Source organism: Aquarana catesbeiana, linkage group LG09 (assembly GCF_042186555.1).
Source record: "Aquarana catesbeiana isolate 2022-GZ linkage group LG09, ASM4218655v1, whole genome shotgun sequence".
Classification (NCBI taxonomy): domain Eukaryota; kingdom Metazoa; phylum Chordata; class Amphibia; order Anura; family Ranidae; genus Aquarana; species Aquarana catesbeiana.
Window position 1 is genome coordinate 41462961 of NC_133332.1, and position 20165 is coordinate 41483125.

The 20165-nt window shown below is 44.2% G+C and overlaps 1 protein-coding gene across 1 annotated transcript in view; it reads left to right on the forward strand.

The window, feature by feature from the left end:
- The window catches only part of LOC141107541 (antigen-presenting glycoprotein CD1d-like), a 35868-nt gene extending 22582 nt beyond the window's left edge, over positions 1-13286 (forward strand). Inside the window, exons 4-6 of the mRNA XM_073598347.1 lie at positions 2411-2677; positions 10110-10215; positions 12976-13286. Coding sequence (XP_073454448.1) covers positions 2411-2677; positions 10110-10215; positions 12976-13012 — 410 coding nt within the window. The 3' untranslated portion in view covers positions 13013-13286. The remainder of the gene's footprint in view (positions 1-2410; positions 2678-10109; positions 10216-12975) is intronic.
- The last annotated feature ends 6879 nt before the right edge of the window (positions 13287-20165 follow it).

The window sequence follows — 20165 nt, forward strand, 5'->3', positions numbered from 1 at the left end:
CATCTATGCGTTTTGCGGCCAGTGTGTTTTTGGAAAGGATCGGGGACTTTTTTCTCATGATTTGCAGCTAATAGACTTCAATGGAGCTGCACCAGAAACGCAAGTGGTGCATTTTTGATGCAATTTTTGATGTGTTTTGCGGTTCTTATTTTACCACTGTATAGCGCAGGGAAGCTGGCCGCCGTGTCCTTAGCAACCAATGAGTCATCAGCTGTCAGCGGCGTTCCCTGCTCAAAGCTGAATGTAAAAAATAATAAAAAATTTCCCAGCAAAAAAATTTGCAAAAAAAATGACATGTTCCCCCCCCTAGGTCCATAGCAGGCCCTTCAGGTCTAGTATGGATCTGGAGGGGACGAGCGAGTGCCCCTCCCCCTCCTGAACCATACCAGGGTGCATGCCCTCAATATGGGAGGGGTGGGTGCGTTGGGGCAGCTTGTCCCCATGTTGATGAGGACAAGGACCTCTTCCCAACAACCCTAGCCAGTGGTTGTCGGGGTCTGCAGGCAGGGGGCTTATTGGAATCTGGAAGCCCCCTTTTAAAAAGGAGGCCCCCAGATCCCACCCCCCCTCTATGTGAATGGGTATCGGGTACATCCTACCCCTACCCATTCACCTAAAAATCAGTGAAATGTAATAAAAACACAAGAGCCGGTTTTTGACAATTCCTTTATTAATAGCTCTGTCTTCTCTAGCTGTCTCTTTCCGTCGTCTTCTCCTTCCAGCTGTCTCCTCCTCGAGCTGTCTCTTCCCAATGTCTTCTCCTTCCCACTGTCTCCTCCTTGAGCTGTCTCTTCCCGCTGTCTTCTCCTTCCCTCCTCTCTTCCTACATTCTTCTCCTCGAGCTGTCTCTTCCCACCGCCACCGTCTCTTCCCGTTGCTGTCTTCTTCCTCGCTGGTTACCCGCTAACATTTTTTAAAAAGCCGCTCTTGTTCTGTTGATGTCTTTATCTATTTTGTTGTTGCCTGCTCTCTGCTGACTCTTATATAGCCATGGGGCGTGGCCATCGATGACATCACCCGGAGAGCCAGTCCCTTATGGCAAATCTTTTTTTCTACATTCAGCTTTCAGCGGGGAACCTAGCTGACAGCTGATGACTCATCGGTTGCTAAGGATGCGGCGGCCGGCTTCCCGGCCCCCTCCTTAGCAACCAGATATATACAGTGTGTTTTACAGTGCATTTAAAGAGAAAAAAAAAGTGAAAACACTGTTTTAAAAACGCAAAATGCACTGGAAAATGTGCCTGAAATACGCATCAAGCTCAGCCACATAGATGTGAACCTAGACTAAAAGATGAATTATGTCAAAAAGTATGCCTTAGCCAAGGATCCCAGACCTTCCAAAACTTTTCCAAATATGTCATTTAAAAAAGCTGAGCGGTGTCCATTGATCATTATTCAATTCAATGCAATGAAATCTAAGCTCTAGCAATTATAATTTTAGCTGCAAGTAAGATTAATTTTCTGGAGTGTCTAGGAGTGTTGTTGATAGAAAAGTAATGAAACACCATAGAAGCAGAGTCAAATAATGAAATATTAGTAACAGAATATATAAGATTTTATCATTTAGTCCAAAACCTTTGGACAAAACTGACTAATATGGAGGATTGCTCCAGAATGAAAACAGGGCTCTCCAAACTATGCCCCAAGGGCCATATGCAGCCTACTATAAAGTTTTACCTGGCTCACAGCTGATGTGCACAGTCTTCGCTTCTTCCCCAACCAACAGTAACTGATGTAAGGTGGGACTCTATTGGGGACACTAATTTAAGGTGAGAATCTAATGGAGACACTGATGTAAGGGGGGACTCTAATGGGGACATTGATGTTAGGTAATACTCTAATGGGGACACTGATGTAATGGGGGACTGTAATGGGGACACTGATGTAAGGGGGGACTCTAATGGGGACACTGATGTGAGGGGAGACTGTAATGGGGACACTGATGTAAGGGGGGACTGTAATGGGGACACTGATGTAAGGTAATACTCTAATGGGGACACTGTTGTAAGGGGGACTCCAATGGGGACACTGATGTAAAGTGGGGACTCTAATGGAGACACTGATGTAAGGTAATACCCTAATGAGGACACTGATATAAGGCAGGACTCCAATAAGGACACTGATGGAAGACTGGACTCTAAAGAAGACATTGATGTAAGGTGGGACTTTGCTTTGTTTTTGCTTTGTTCTCTTTTGTTGAATCATATCATGTTGAAAACAAAAGAGATCCAGGTGAAAGGTATTAATTAATTTAAATTGTATTAATTTATTATCGAGCTGGTACTGTGTATACCACCGATCTATAACTTCAATAATCATGGTTTTATTGAATTATTTTTAAAAATATATTTTTTAAATTATTATTAATAAAAAGTGTCATTTGTAATCAACTTTTCTCCACATATCTCAGTCCAGCCACAGGTCTACATTACCAGGAAATCTCATGAATCTGAAACAGAGGTCATCTGTATGGTGACCGGCTTCTATCCAAAACCAATTAATGTAAGCTTGTGGAAGGAGAACAAAATGGCGGATGTGATGTCAACAGGGGCTCTACCCAATGGAGACGGCACTTACCAGTTAACAGTGCTGACAACTATAAATATGGCAGTAGAGCAAAGTATCTACTGCCAGGTGGAGCACAGCAGTTTAAAGGAACCGCTAATAGTACACCTGGGTGAGTATCCATAAAGTACGGCAATGTGAAATTTAGCAAGAAAGAAATTCTAGAAAATCAGTGGTAATTTCAGCGGAATTCCAGAAATTCAGCAACTTTGTAAAAAGTTCAGCATGCATAGGGGCTGATTTACTAAAACTAGAGAGTGTAAAATCGGATGCAGCTGTGCATGGTAGCCAATCAGCTTCTAACTTCAGCTTGATCATTTAAAAAAAAAAAACCCTGGAAGCTGTTTGGTTTCTATGCAGAGCTGCACCACATTTAGCACTCTCCAGTTTCAGTAAAACAACCCATATCAGTTCATTCCAATTAGGTGCATGTCACCTCTGGGACTTATCTCTATTACTTATATGTGACAGGTTTATTGCACTCCAGGAGGATACACTCCAGATGTGAGAAGAGAGAAGCACACAGAGCAGCTGTGCCCACCTCTCCCCTCTGCTGCCCATTCAAAAATGCCTTTGTATTTTGTGACTTAGTTCATAAAAATATAAAGCTTATACGGTGCCTTGAAAGTACTCATTCATACCCCTTGAAATTTTCCACATTTTGTCATGTTACAACCAAAAAGGTAAATGTATTTTATTGGGATTTTATATGATAGACCAACACAAAGTGGCACATAATTGTGAAGTGGAAGGAAAATAATAATGGTTTTCAATTTTTTTTACAAATAAATATGTGAAAAGTGTGGCGTGCATTTATATTCAGCCCCCCTGAGTCAATACTTTGTAGAACCGCCTTTCACTGCAATTACAGCTGCAAGTCTTTTTGGGGATGTCTCTACCAGCTTTACACATCTAGAGAGTGACATTTTTGCCCATTCTTCTTTGCAAAATAGCTCAATCTCTGTCAGATTGGATTGTGAGCATCTGTGAACAGCAATTTTCAAATTATGCCACAGATTCTCAATTGGATTTAGGTCAGGACTTTGACTGGGCCATTCTAACACATGACTATACATTGATGTAAACCATTCCATTGTAGCTCTGCTGGAAGGTGAACCTGTGCCCCAGTCTCAAGTCTTTTGCAGACTCTATCTGGTTTACTTCTAAGATTGCCCTGTATTTGGCTCCATCCATCTTCCCTCCAACTCTGACCAGCTTCCCTGTCCCTGCTGAAGAAAAGCATCCCCACAACACGATGCTGCCACCACCATGTTTCACGGTGGGGATGGTGTGTTCAGGGTGATGTGCAGTGTTAGTTTTGCTTTTTATCGTTTAGTATTTTGCTTTTAGGCCAAAAAGTTCAATTTTGGTTTTATCTGACCAGAGCATCTTCTTCCACATGTTGGTTGTGTCCCCCACATGGCTTCTTGCAAACTGCAAACAGGACTTCTTATGGTTTTCTTTCAACAATGGCTTTCTTCTTGCCACTCTTCCATAAAGGCCAGATTTCTGGAGTGCACGACTAATAGTTGTCCTGTGGACAGATTCTCCCACCTGAGCTGTGGATCTCTGCAGCTCCTCCAGAGTTATCATGGGCCTCTTGGCTGCTTCTCTGATTAATGTTCTCCTATATCAGCCCACTGGCGGAATTACCAGGGTCGCAACAGTCGCACTTGCGACTGGGCCCTGGAATTCTGCCAGTGTGGGGGGGCCCCAAGACGCCGCACCTTCCCCTGTACCTCCGGCTGGCATCTAACTATACAGGAGAGGGGGGCGGGAGGGGGCGGTCGGCAGCTATGTGATGTCTGCGCTCTGCGGGATGTCCCTCCAGGCAGCACACAGTTCACTTCCCGAGTATCATTGTATCCAATGGAGAAGGGAGGGGCCTCTGACCCGAGCAGACACCAGTTTCAGTGCACAAGTTTGTCCCTCTACTTGTACACGCTGAGTCTTGCTGATACACGCTCGGGTCAGAGGCCCCTCCCCTCTCCATTGGATACAATGATAGTCGGGAAATGAACTGTGCTGCCTGGAGGGACATCCTGTGGACATCACAAGGAAGCATGCTGCTTCTTCCATATGTGCTTCTCATGTAAGTAAAGCACAACACTGCCCCCCCACCTGTCTCCTGTCACACTGCCCCCCCCACCTGTCTCCTGTCACACTGCCCCCCCACCTGTCTCCTGTCACACTGCCCCCCCACCTGTCCCCTCTCACACTGCCCCCCACCTGTCTCCTGTCACACTGCCCCCCCACCTGTCCCCTCTCACACTGCCCCCCCACCTGTCCCCTCTCACACTGCCCCCCACCTGTCTCCTCTCACACTGCCCCCCCACCTGTCTCCTGTCACACTGCCCCCCCACCTGTCCCCTCTCACACTGCCCCCCCACCTGTCTCCTGTCACACTGCCCCCCCACCTGTCCCCTCTCACACTGCCCCCCACCTGTCTCCTGTCACACTGCCCCCCCACCTGTCCAATCTCACACTGCCCCCCACCTGTCTCCTGTCACACTGCCCCCCCACCTGTCCCCTCTCACACTGCCCCCCACTTGTCCCCTCTCACACTGCCCCCCCACCTGTCCCCTCTCACACTGCCCCCCCACCTGTCCCCTCTCACACTGCCCCCCACCTGTCTCCTGTCACACTGCCCCCCCACCTGTCCCCTCTCACACTGCCCCCCCACCTGTCTCCTGTCACACTGCCCCCCCACCTGTCCCCTCTCACACTGCCCCCCCCACCTGTCCCCTCTCACACTGTCCCCTCTCACACTCCCCCCACCTGTCCCCTCTCACACTGCCCCCCGCCACCTGTCCCCTCTCACACTTCCCCCCACCTGTCTCCTGTCACATTGCCCCCCCCACCTGTCCCCTCTCACACTGCCCCCCCACCTGTCCCCTCTCACATTTCCCCCCCACCTGTCTCCTGTCACACTGCCCCCCCCACCTGTCCCCTCTCACACTAGCCCCCACCTGTCCCCTCTCACGCTGCCCCCCCACCTGTCCCCTCTCACACTGGCCCCCCACCTGCCACATAGCCCCTCTTTTATCACACTGCCCACGTCATACTATTTTCCCATCATACTGCCCCCACCTGTCTCACTGCCCCCTTGGCACAATACCCTCCTGTCATACTGCCCCCTCCTGTAACACTGCCCCTCCATCATTCTGCCCCCTCGTCACACTGCCCCCTTCATATTTACCCCCCTCCTGTCACACTACCCCCCTCTTGTTAAACAGCCCCCCTCCTTTCACAGTGCTCCCTCATTACACTGCCCCCCTCTTGTAATACTTCCCAGGTATCCTTTTCCTGTCACACTGCCCCCCTCTTGTCACAATATCCCTCTGTCACACTGCCCCCCTGTCATACTGCACCCTCCTGTCACACTGCCCCCATCGTAGTGCCCCTTCTTGTCACACTGCCCCCCTTCTTTCACAGTGCCCCCTCTTATCACACTCCCCCCTCTGGTCACACTTTCCAGATACCCTTCTTTGGTCACACTGCCCCCTCCTGTCAAAATACCCCGTCATACTGCCCCTCATCCTTTCACAATACCCCCCATCATACTGCGGGTCAGGGGCCCTTCATGGTTTCTTGCACTGGGGCCCTGAAGGTTATAGTTACGCCTCTGTCTCAGCCTGTCAGTTTAGGTGGACTGCCATGCCAACTTGGTAGGTTTGCAGTTGTGCCATACTCTTTCCATTTTCGAATGATGGATTGAACATTGCTCCGTGAGATGTTCAAAGTTTGGGATAATTTTTTTTTAACCTAACCCTGCTTTAAACGTCTCCACAACTTTATCCCTGACCTGTCTGGTGTGTTCCTTGGCCTTTATGATGCTGTTTGTTAACTAAGGTTCTCTAACAAACTTCTGAGGGCTTCACAGAACAGCTGAATTTATACTGAGATTAAATTACACACAGGTGGACTGTATTTACTAATTAGGTGACTTCTGAAGGCAATTGGTTCCACTAGATTTTAATTTGGGGTATCAGAGTAAAGGGGGCTGAATACAAATGAACGCCACACTTTTCAAACATTTATTTGTAAAAAAAAATTAAAAACCATTTATCATTTTCCTTCTACTTCACAATTATGTGCCACTTTGTGTTGGTCTATCACATAAAATCCCAATAAAATACATTTATGTTTTTGGCTGCAACATGACAAAATGTGGAACAATAAATACTTTTTCAAGGCACTGTATAAATGGGCAGAAGAAGGGGAGGGGTGGGCATAGCAGTTCCAGCGACTCTGCTCTTGAAGGAACTCCGAGCACAGCGAGCAGGAGCTCCGGAGAGGCAGCAGGCACTTTGTTCGACTTAACCTTTGGAGTGCCTGCAGTTTTTACAAAGTAGCTGAATTCCTGGAGTTCAGCTTCAAAGTAAAATTGTCATAAGAGAAATATAGCGGTTGTTATGATCTTCTTTCAAAATTAATAACTGTTTGGCTTCAGTAATTCCAAGTCCAAGGCCCAAGGAGGAAAGTACCTCTCCTGTCCATCACCCAGTTCTCCCGTAGTAGGGTGTTAAATCAAATCTGTTGCTTTGCCCTAAATGAGAAAAGCACACATTTCCTGTTTAACTGTGCAAATAATGGATGCAAGAATAGAAGGGAGTAAAAGAGGAACTGAAACATAGAACTAATGAATATACTGTTCCATCCCTGTGTCAGAGCTTGAATCACAAAGCTACTGTATATGTATTTTGCCATAATGACTGTTTTCACAGCCATGTGGTTGTCTTTTTTAGCCCGTGTTAAAAATACCAATCAATATGGCCAATAATATGTTTAGAACTTAGTAATGTGACACTTATATTAAAAAAGTGAGTGGGTGTATGGGTCCTCTTAATAGTGATCTTAGCACAGAAAGGTTCTTTTTCCTACCATGTAATGTCTTTTGGTAATTTTTTACCTGGTTGTTATTATTTTATTTTATTTGTAATTGACTTGTTCTTGGTTTGTACAGATTATTTGCTTTTGAAACTAACATTTTGCGTATGAGCATTACGTTTTTATTAGTTGATCTATTACATAGATTTGTATTGGTGCATCACATTTTCATCCTGTTACTATCACTGTAAAATAGATTTTTTTTTTTAGCTTTCTGTACAGTGAGAACAAGTTAGAACATTTGTTGGGTTTGATGTCACTGGAAAAAAAAATGAGGGAAAATGTAATGATCAGCTTTTAACTTTACCTTTAGACCCCTTTCACACTGAAGGCATTTTTCAGGCGCTTTAGCGCTAAAAATAGTGCCTGTAAAGCGCCTAAAAAATGCCTCATCTGCAATCCCATTGTGAAAGCCAGAGTGCTTTCACACTGGGGTGCTGCGCTGGCAGGACCTCAAAAAAGTCCTGCGAGCAGCTCCTTTAAGGCGCTTTAGAAGCAGTGTATACACCGCTCCTAAAGTGCCCCTGCCCATTGAAATCAATGAGCAGCGCCGCTGAAGCGCCTGCAAAGCGGTGGCGCTTTGAACCCTTTATTCGGCCGCTAGTGGGGGTTAAAAGCGCCCTGCTATCAGCCAAAAAGTGCCTCTAAAACAACGGTAAGGCGCTGTAAAACTAGCGGCGCTTTATCGCCGATGACTCCACGTTGTCAGTGTGAAAGGGCTCTTAACTTCAACTTATCTGCTTGTTTATGCTCAGGACTGAAGCTCAGGTCTCTGCTGTGCACACCTGCCTTCATTAGTGGTCTTTAAAGTGAGGCCACATTTACCCTCAGGGCTACTGATGGGGGGACCACCAGTCCTTCTGTAGGGGGCCCAGGCTCCGTCACTTATCAGGGGGCCCAGCTGGCAGCTTTAGACTTCATGTAGGATGTCACTGTGTACAGTCAGTCAGTGTACATAAGATACATAATATACTGTTCCCCAGCAGAGTCCTGGGTATTCATATTCACTGCTGGGCTGAGGGTAGCCCTGGGGGGGCCCCATCTGTTCACCTCTGGAGCTGGGAGACTGTAGATCGCTAAGCTTTGACAATAAAACCTGGAAGCTGATTGGTTTCTATGTAGAGCTGCAGAGATTTTGCATTCTCCAGGTTTAGTAAATCCCCCCACTGTTTTAGCTTTTCAGCCATAAATCCAGACAAAGTGCCTTTACGGGTATTATTAAGGTTTATATATTGCTTATGCTGTTTAGATATTGATCAAAATTGTGGTGTGTGCTATTGTGCATGTGGTTAAAAGTGGGCATAGATAAAATCTGATATAAAAAAAAGAAATGTTTGGTATTTGTTAATAGATGTCAGGAACAGGTACAATAATCTGTCTTAGGCAGGACTTTTTTTAAGCGGGAATGTTCTGGCACCTCCAGCACTGAATCTATGTAATGGCAAGGGGTGCTGGAGGTGTGCTGAGGTTCTGTTGGTGTTGGCTGCTGGGGAATCTATTGTTGCTGGAGGGGATCTATTTTTTGGGGGGGGGGTCTATTGTTGCTGTTGGGGGATCTATTGTTGCTGGGGTGGGTCTTATTTTTCTGGGGGGGTCAGTCGTTGCTGGGAGGGATCTACTGTTGAGGGAGGTAGTCTATTGTTGCTCGCTGCTGGAGGGTCTATTGATGCTGGCTGTAGGGAGTCTATTGTTGCTGGGGGGTCCATTGTTGCTAGCTACAGGAAATCTACAGGCATACCCCACTTTTAAGTACACAATGAGGTTTATTTACTAAAGCTAGAAAGTGCAAAATCAGGCTCACTTCTGCATTGAAACCAATGAGCTTCTATCCCCAGCTTGTTCAATTAAGTTTTGGTAATAAAACCTGGAAGCTCATTGGTTTCTATGCAGAAGTGAGCCTGATTTTGCACTTTCTAGCTTTAGCAAATAAACCTCATTGTGTACTTAAAAGTGGGGTATGCCTGTATTTAACTGGCTTTCTTGTTGTCATTAACAAATTCCATACAAATTATTGAGCACTACAAAATGATACTTGGTTCTGTATTCTCTAAAAGGGATGGTACTGGGAAGTGAGGAGGGGTTGGAACCATGGAACGGTGCTCAGCGGTGGGGAGTTCCTGCACCTATTCTCTGAGCAAAAAAAGCCCTGGTCTTAGGATATAGTAGCACTGAGGCCAGAGGGTCCTTATCGGACACTGCGTCCTCAGTGCAGCTCAGAAATGTTTGAGCTTTGTCTCTGGCCACTGTCCCTTGTCACACAGATAAGATTTTGGATGAAAGGCTTTGCAGCCGGTTGGACAAAGGTCTGCCTTGCTTTTGGTTGACGGTATACAAAACAATCATGAATTAAGGACAGAGCGTTGTCACCATATAACAGGAAATGCCTGAATACAGTCTTTCATGGCAGGATCACCAGGTATTATAAACAAAGCTTCTAATTTAAAAATATTCAACTGACTTTTGACATGACATTATTATGTTAAAGTTTACATGAGGTTTTAGTAGTTGGGTTTACACATGCTTGAAGAGGACATTTATGAAACAAAAGAAATAAAAAGATGAGGACTTCACGTAACATTTCCTATTTAACGATCACAGTTTTTTTTAGCTCAGCAATACATTTTAATATTGACCTAATTTCGTCACCTCTTCAGATGAGATACATCACACCCCGATCGGACTGGTCGTAGGAATAACAGTTGCTGTCATTGTGTGTGTGATCGGTTTGGTGTGCTTTATGAAGCTGTATAAAAAGCACAGGTAAGATATTATCATTGAGAGATATAAATGTATTGTGGTGCTTACAGTAAAACATCCCATGCAATCCATAATCATTCCATGAGAAGCCTAGATTTCACATGATCTCCTCTTGATTTTATTTCAGGTCACAAGACATATTTTAGTAAATATATTTGTTATGTGCAAATTGCATTTTTCAGTCTGATACATTTCTGTAGTTCATAAAGATTTTTTCATTGCTTTTAATAAGAATATTCGCCTTTGTCTATACTGCTATATTTCCTTCTTTATCTTCTGAATGGTTTCTTTAGATCAGTGGTCTCAAAACTGCAGCCCAGGGGCCAAATTCTGCCATTTGCTTGCTTTTATCCGGCCCTCACAGTACTATTTCATCTACTGATACAAATAATGCAGCATAATTCCCCCACTGACATCAACAATGGGGCACAATTCCTTCCAATGACACCGATGGGGCAAAACTGTTCTTCCATTGACAGGACACAATTCCTCCCAATGACACCAACGATGGGACACAATTCCTCCCAATGACACCGATTATGGGTCAAAATCTCTCCCAATGACACCAACAATGGGACACAATTCCTCCCAATTACACCAACAATGGGACACAATTCCTCCCAATTACACCAACGATGAGGCACAATTCCTCCCACTGACACCAATGATAGGGCACAATTTTTCCCAATTACACCAACAAAGGGACACAATACCCCCCAATTGCACCTATGATGGGGCAAAATTTCTCCCAAATGACACCAACAATGGGACACAATTCCTCCCAATGACACCAGTGAAGTGACATAATTTCATAATTTCCAATGACATTTAAGAAGGGGTGAAATACCTCCCACTAACACCAATGATGGGGCACAACTCCTCCACTGAAACCAAAGAAGGGGCATTGATTTATCCCACAGACGCCAGGACCTTTTCTACTTCCAATGGCCACAGTCTGGCCCTTCTAAAGTCTGAAGAACAGCAAACTGGCCCTTTGTTTAGAAAGTTTGGAGACCCCTGATTTAGATTAGGCACAGATGGTGCATTGCTTGTAAAAATCAGCAGGTACTGAACAGAGATCAGAAAAAATCTGAGAAATTTTAGTTTTAGAGGAAATATTCCAAAGAACCATCATGTATGTTTGTAAAAATAAAGGCAAAATGTAATGCCGTGTACACACGACCGGACTTTTCGGCATCAAAGGTCCGACGAAACTAATCCGTCGGACAATTCGATTGTGTGTGGGCTTCATCTGACTTTTTCTGTCTTAAAATCTGACGGACCTTAGAAATAGAACAAGTTTCAAATCTTTCCGACAGACTCGATTCCTATCAATAAATCCATTTGTCTTTATGCTAGTCCGACGGACCAAAAATGACGCAAGGGCAGCTATTGGCTACTGGCTGTGAACTTCCTTATTCTAGTCCGGTCGTACAACATCACGTTCGAAGCGATCGAACATTGGTGTGATCATGTGTAGGCAAGTCTGTTTCGTTGGAACTCCGTCGAAAAGTCCTTCGGGGTTCAGTCCGACGAGAAGTCCACTTGTGTGTACGCGGCATTACAGAGCAAAAAAGGGGAAGGATTTTGGGGCCATCTTCCTCTTCTTAAGTCCGCTGCCTAGTGAGTCCCAGCTTTGGTCAAAGATCCCAACAGATCACTTTACTAGCTAGTGGTAGTTAGTCACATTTAACCAGACCTGTTCTGTAAAGCTGAAGACATTTTACCACTTACCCAACTAGTCACTTTAGTCTTCTCAAAGTTTTATTGCTCCAGTTTCACAGGGAGAGAGGGTTAGGGCCAGCTCACACCATGAATCACACAGGAACATGCTGTGCGTTACGTTAGCCTGATTTTTTTGGATAATGTAAAAGATGATGTTATGCTGAGTAAATAGATACCTAACATGTCACACTTTAAAATTGCACACACTTGTGGAATGGCACCAAACTTTAGTACTTATAAATCTCCATAAGGGACGCTTTAAAAGTTTTTACAGGTTACCTGTTTAGAGTTACAGAGGAAGTCTAGTGCTACAATTATTGCTCTCGCTCTAACGATTATGGCGTATGTAACCTGTGTGTATCTGGCTCTGATACTATCCAGTGCCTCACCAGCCACTGACCTCACCGCACATCACTGTTTTTCTCAGTCTCCCGGCAAAGTCCTACAAAAACATGTTGAACCTTCAGGTGAAGTACACCTAAGGCAGTTCCCTGCGATGCTGTGGTAACAATGCTGCACTGCTTCTCCATGCACATTTGAGATTGCACTGTCTCTTGGGAATACATTTTTGAGCAGAAACACAAGTGGAAACAGGCACAGTTCAAGTTGGCATACTATAGACCATTATCTCCATCCACTACACATGGAGTTGAGTTCTGAGGATGCAAAGATATGTACAGTATGTGAGACACAGAATATCATTGTTGATTATGTGAGTCAAATACTGGCGACTCCCCAGCCTAGTTTTGCATGATTTTTCTTTTTGTTTTTGATATTATATAGGGATCGTGAGGACTTTTATTTTTAAGCTGTGCCATTCTGTTGCACCAGACTGACAGCAGAGTAGATCTGAAGATATTTGGTAATCATTACATAAACTAATGTTGAATATTATCCTGTAGTATTAAAGAATAGAGGATTCAATATTTGCATTTTAGAGTCTCCTGAGTATTCTTGCAATGTTCTTTTTTTGTCCTATAAAGATTCTTTTAACTATTAAATGACAGGTTCTAACCCAGATTGTTTTATATTAAACAGAAGATACACATTTATCACTGGACTGACTATGGACTGACTCTCCCGTAGAAGAGATGAGAAAAGTTGTTGAATTGTGCAAGGCAACATACAAAAACCATAACCAATTTCAAAGTAATAAACAAGATCATCTTACAAGCACAGATGTTGCACTGATGATGCACTGATTTTTGTAGTTAAAGGTATTTGTTTCTATATGCTACAGCTTTTTTTCTCATTTGTCCAAATTACGGTTGTTTTCTAATAAATGTTATGTTTGATGATCCCATAGACTACCACCCTATCAAAAAAGATCATACATTGTTATCCTGCCCTCTCACTTCCTTTTCAATAAATAAAATCAGTGTGAAAAAAACAAATGGTTCAATTTTTTTATTTTTTTTTTACAGCTTTTTACCTAGTATCTGACAGTAAGATTAACCACTTGTATAAAATAATCCATGTAATGTTTGTCAGCCTCAGCATATAAAAAAAGCTGAGTCCTCTTGTACATTCACTCCACCCACTTCCTGTGAACCCAGCCCCCTAAGGGTTTCACTATCAATCTGCCCTGAACTCATAATACAACTCAACAGAGAGTGAACCATGGCATTTCATGGAGCTGTTCTCTGGAGCATCCAGAAGCCACCCACCGCTGAAAGAAAAAGAGGAGAAAAAAGAGGAAAATATATTTATAAAGTTTTTTGTAATCACAGGTGGTAGAAGTAGGTGCTTTAAGGTGGTGGCAGGAGATAAAGTGCTTGAAGCCTTTACTGTTTTTACTATTTTTAAATAGCTAATCAATAAATACCCCTTAACCAGGTCACTGTCACTATTAGTAAGATATGAAAAAATAAAAAAAATAAAATAGTTTTAGTTAAAGTGATTGTAAGGACTTGTTTAAAAAAATAAAAAATAAATAATAAACATGTCATACTTACCTCCTCTGTGCAGTCAGCTTTGCACAGAGCAGCCTGGATCCTCTTTGCTGCTCCTGGCCCCTTCCTCCTATCGAGTGCCCCCTCAGCCAGCAGCTTTCTATGGGGGCACCCAAGCCAAGTCAGAGCTCTGTGTATCCATTCAGACACAGAGCCTTGACCTGGCCCTGCCCCATTTGGCTGGTGACAGGTACCCTGATGGGCTAGTGACAGGCACTCGGGTACTCTGATGGGCTGGTGACTAGTACTCGGGTACTCTGATGGGCTGGTGACAGGTACTCGGGTACTCTGATGGGCTGGTGACAGTTACTTTGGTACTCTGACAGGCTGGTGACAGGTACTCAGGTACTCTTGGGATGGTGATAGTTACTTCGGTACTCTGATGGGCTGGTGACAGGTACTCGGGCACTCTGATGGTCTGGTGACAAGTACTCGGGTACTTTGATGGGCTGGTGACAAGTACTCTGATGGGCTGTGACAGGTACTCTGATGCTGGTGACAAGTACTCTAATGGGCTGTGACAAGTACTCTGGGGGGGTGTTACAGGTACTCTTTATTTGGGGGAGATTGGGCACTATACTTTTACTTTTTCCTTCCAGATCTGCTCCTCACACAGTAAGGAAGAGAACCTGGAAATGGCGTTGATGACATTTGTAACCAGCTGTGATTGGACACAGTCGGTCACGTGGTAAAGAGCCAATTTCATTGGTTCCTTACCGTGATTGGGGATAGGCTGTGTCCAAGGGACATGCCTCACCCCTGATCGCTGCGCTGCATGCCCCGGCGGCACGCACAAGTGGCAATCACAAGCAGTACACATGTGACCGGCTGTGATTGGACACGGCCAGTCACATGGTAAAGGGCTGTGTCCGAGCAGCATGCACATGAGCTGTGATCAAGAGCAGTACACGTGACCAGCTGTGATTGGACAGAGCCGGTCACGTCATAAAGAGCCAATTTCATTGGCTGTTTACCCTGATCGGGGATGGGCTGTGTCCGAGGGACATGTCTCATCCCAGATCGCTGCACTGCAGGCCCCGGGGGACCCGGGGGACCCGCAGGAGCGGCGATAATAGGAGGACGTCATTTTATGGGATGGGAGAGTGTTCCTGCAGGTGTCATTTTACTATGGCCCAGTATGGAAGTGGTTAAAGTGTTTGTTCACCCAAAAAATAATAATTCAGATCCTGGTCCCTTAAAGCAGATTACACAGCATAGTGCTTGTGCTGTGTAATCTGCACCCGTCTAAACTGTAAAAAAACCTCCCTGAACATGCCACTTTCTGTTTCCCCCTCTGTACTGACCATGAAAATCAGGGCTGCTGAGCCCTGACCACCGTGGTCAGAGTGTGTCCCTCCACCATACGTAGCTGTCCTCTCTGCTCTCCTCTCTTCCCCTCACCCCCTCCTCCTTGCCTGTCAGCTCCCTCTCTGTGTCTCTGTCTCCACCCTGCCCCCCCCCACAGCTATTATTAAAAATAAAAAACCAATAATAGTCACTGCCAGCCCCTCTATTAGAGTCTGGCACACAACACTATGTAGGTCATTTCTAAAAAAAACTGTAAATACCTATTTAAAGCTGTCTTCAGGACAGTCACTTGACTAGCGGCTGCTTTACAGCTCCGAGACAGGGCTTCTGTGGGAGGCAATGGGATCTCCCTGGCTGACATCAGAAGGAGATCTCAGTGCCCCCAGAGAAAGCAAGCAGCATTCTCTGGGGGCACTGCTCAAGGAGCGCTGGCAAAAGAAAATTTAGAAAAAAAATTAAGTTTTAGTATTACTTTAATCAGATCAAGGAAATGCAGCATGTATGAGATACAGGTGAGCAGAGCTCCTCATTCATTCCCTCCAATCCAATTCATACCATTCAATTCTGGAATTAACAACAAGGCCACCTTTTCTGGTATATCACTGCTTTCCCAGAGGCACCCACTAATGTAGAGAGTTGTTATGAAATCCTGCTGACTACGCCAAGTATGCAGTGGGTATAAACTCTATCATGGGGCAGCAAAAGAAGAACACACATTCAAGTCTTTTTCCAATTAAAGCGGGGTTCCACCCAAATTTTGAACAATATCTGTAAGTATTCTCTTCCTTGCCTAGATGCTGACATGCCGTTTAAAAAAATTTAAATCGCCGTAATTACCTTTTTATTTTTCTATTCTTCTTTGCACTTCCTGGTTCTCCTCCCATGGGAGTAGGCGTGTTTCTAGCCTCTCCCAGACTCCTGGGAGCTAGTCTCAGGCTTCCCAGGATGCCACTGAGCATGTGCGGGAACGAGCGGTGTATGCTGGGAGCACAGCATTCACCACATCCAGGAAATAAATGCTTGTTGGCTTCAAATGCCCACAATGAAGATGGAAACCGCCTGCAGTGAATAATATAAGTTATTCTTTCCAACAAAATCTGACACAGGCGGACATATTACACACAATATGTGAGTATGTAATGCTGAGAAGAAAAGTTTGTGAATGAACTCAAAAAAAAAAAAACGATAGATAGGTGGACCCCCGCTTTAACTTTTTATCCAATGGCCAGAATATGCAACACTTCAAGTATAACTCTTTCCAGGTAAAATTTAAAATCAGTAAGGTAGCTTTTACAGAACAGTGTGACTTACCAGTGGTTGAACCTCCTTTAAAAGGAGAAATATGGCTAAAGCTATTTTGGCCGTACTTCACCTATGGATCATAGGAGTGTAGTTTGTTCTGCACTCCTGTGACCACTTTTCAGCTGACAGTGGGCTAAATTCTGCTGTTGGCTGATGTCACTCAGCCGGTCTAGGTCCTGAAAATACCATGACCATATGGTCAGGTCTGCCCAGAAGCCTGACCAGCAGCTGGCTCAGCCTCTCAGCTGTTGAATTCCTGAGCCAGCTTCTCCTGCCCCCTCCATAGCCCGGTGCTCCAGTGAGCGCTGGAGGGGCAGAGCATAGAGCCGATCAGCGGTCATGAACACTCAGTTCTCAATCTTAGAAGCACCTGGGGACAGATAAAGCATCAGACCGATGCTGCATCCACCAAGGTGAGTATCATTTTTTTTTTAACAAACCCATACTTCTCTTTTAAGCTCCCAATTTGTTCTGGTCCTGCACTTCACTATTTACTGCTCACAGGTCCTAGTAATATATTTCAGGACACCCAAGAGTAAAACAAAGGAGAACCTTACATCCACCAAAGATCTCTTCTGGCAGTGCACCCTGCCAACTTTGCCACATGGTGGAGCTTGGGTGAGTCTGGGGCAAAGCTGAAAACAGATTATGGTTTAAATTATGTTGTTGTCAAACAACAGAAATATACTCACACTGTAATATACGCTGACTAGTAAAAATGTTGAAAAGAGAAGTGAAAATGTGGACCCATTTGTTCTTGCTATCAGCAGTTTTAAATCTGTCCACCTTGTTCAACATTAGTTTTTCTACAGTTCAGTTTTTGGACCAATAACTGCTGTTATTTTGGCCTCACAGAATATTGTGTTCTGGCTATTAACTTTTTATGTAAAATTGTGATGCTTTTATTGGTATGATAATGATGCTTTTATTAGTATTTTTTTCATAGTAATCCTTGATAATTATTAGGTTACAATCTTAGGGTCTTGCAGTTAGCTTTCAGATTAGAGGTTAGGTTGAGGTGGGACCATGCTGACATTGAGGTTTAGAGTTCAGGTTTACAGCAATTCATAAAGTTTTCTATACTCCCCCACACTGCTGCAGCTGCTCGGCAGTTGTTAAAGTTTTGCCTAATTCCTTAATTCCTGTCATGCAGCTACAGTGTCATGGGGGAGCAGTGTAAATCTTATGAATTGATTTGATCGGCAGCTGATGCTGGTGCTACCATAAACTTACAACCTATAAAACTGAAGTGGACGTAAGGGTTACTGAGCCAACCAGCAAAATAAACTTGCCCCAGTGACATTGACGATCACTCTTATGCCCCGTACACACGGTCAGATTTTCCGATGGAAGATGTCCGATCGGAGCATGTTGTCGGAAATTCCGACCGTGTGTGGGCTCCATTGGACATTTTCCATCGGATTTTCCGACACACAAAGTTTGAGAGCAGGATATTAAATTTTCCGACAACAAAATCCGTTGTCGGAAATTCTGATTGTATGTACACAAATCCGACGGACAAAGTGCCACGCATGCTCAGAATAAATAAAGAGATGAAAGCTATTGGCTACTGCCCCGTTTATAGTCCCGACGTACGTGTTTTACGTCACCCCGTTCAGAATGATCTGATTTTCCAACAACTTTGTGTGACCCTGTGTATGCAAGACAAGTTTGAGCCAACATCCGTCAGAAAAAATCCATGGATTTTGTTGTCGGAATGTCCGATCAATGTCCGACCGTGTGTACGGGGCATTTTTCTGCTGGTGCTTAGATTACTGTCTCAGAAAATCACTGTGCAGGATGAGATCTGAAAGTGTAATTTTTGCAGTGAGTTCAAGTACTAATGTTGGATGAGAGTAGGGGCCAACTCTTAATATCACTATGGGTTTGGGACCCCACTTTGAGAACAAGCACTAGGTTATGACAAGTCTTGCTTTTTTCTGCACTACGTATCATGGGCTAGGCCAACACTAGGGCATATTTGTTTACCAGGCCGCAAGGCCTAGTCAATGCACTTCCACTGGCACTTTTTTACTTTTGCATATTTGTTTTGCTCTACATGTATGTATTCCCTTTTCACTCAGGATGGAGGGGGTGGGTCCTCGACCTACCCTAAAGTCTAGGGGGAGGATGTGTGGCCATCAGGTTCCTTCCGCCCCTGCCTTGGGGGGGATCTCTCTTTGGCAGATCTCCTTGCCTAGTACTCATTGGTCGAATTTGGCTGATCATGAGGAGAGGGGTCCTGCCAGGCATTTTGGCTAGGTGGACCTGAGTGTGCCTTATCCCCATTAGGAGCCTTGCATCCCGGGGGGGTTCAGGGAGGGGTCCTACTTCTTTCGGTGGTGGAAAAGAGACAATCCCTACCCACATACAGTAGCAAGTAATTGTGCTGCAAATTTGAAAATGACTTGCTAAGCTCTTGCTAGACTTGCCAAGCTTCACAAGTTTGTTGCACAATTGCAGCAAGTCAGCATTGCAGATTGCAGATCAACTTTCTTTGCAAACATTCTGCAAATCTGCTGCAAGTTCTGGTTCAGTTATGTTGTGTAATAGTTATCCCACCACAGGGGCCACTGTGGCTGAATTTTCATCAATGCTCCCTGCTGTGTGTAAGGTTTTTCTTAAATTGGTGCTGGGGCATGATGTGCAGAGAGGTGAGTGGTATCCATGGGATCTGATATGGAGTTCAGAGAGGTAGAAATCAAGGAGTGTTATGCCCTGTACACACGGTCGGACATTGATCGGACATTCTGACAACAAAATCCATGGATTTTTTCCGACGGATGTTGGCTCAAACTTGTCTTGCATACACACGGTCACACAAAGTTGTCGGAAAATCCGATCGTTCTGAACGTGGTGACGTAAAACACGTACGTCGGGACTATAAACGGGTCAGTAGCCAATAGCTCTCGTCTCTTAATTTATTCTGAGCATGTGTGGCTTTTTGTCCGTTGGATTTGTCTACACAAGATCGGAATTTAAAGGATCGGAATTTTGTTGTCGGAAAATTTGATAGCATGCTCTCAAACTTTGTGTGTCGGAAATTCCGATGGAAAAAGTCCGGTGGAGCCCCCACACGGTCGAAATTTCCGACAACAAGCTCCGATCGCACATATTCCGTCAGAAAGTCAGACCGTGTGTACAGGGAATAAGAAAAAATCTGTGCTGTATACAAACCTAATAACTCTAGCTGCAACTCAAAGTGAAATACACACAAATAAAGATAGATAAAAAGGGAGCTTATGAAAAAAGAAAAAAGAAAAGAAAAATGAATAAACGAAAAAAATATATTAATGGTAAGTCCCAAAAAAATGAATCCTGTGACATATATAAAGTCCTCCAGTAGACAGTGAAACCTTGAAAAATTACTCCAATGGAAAATGAACAAACAGCAAAAGTTTAGTGAAAATCCAGTGACTTTTAAGGACGGACAAATTGAATACAAAACATAATTTTGATAAGTGAACAAATGACGTGCAAGTGAGTAAATCAATCTGGTAAATGAGTCCAAAAAGATAAACTGAATAAATGATCAAAAAAGAAAAATTGAAATATATATACTGTATATAGAAAAATATAAATTATGGTGAATATACCAAAAAGTCCTCCAAAGGAAAATAAATAAGTTATTGTAGCAACACAGTATAGTGAAATCTTCTGTAACTT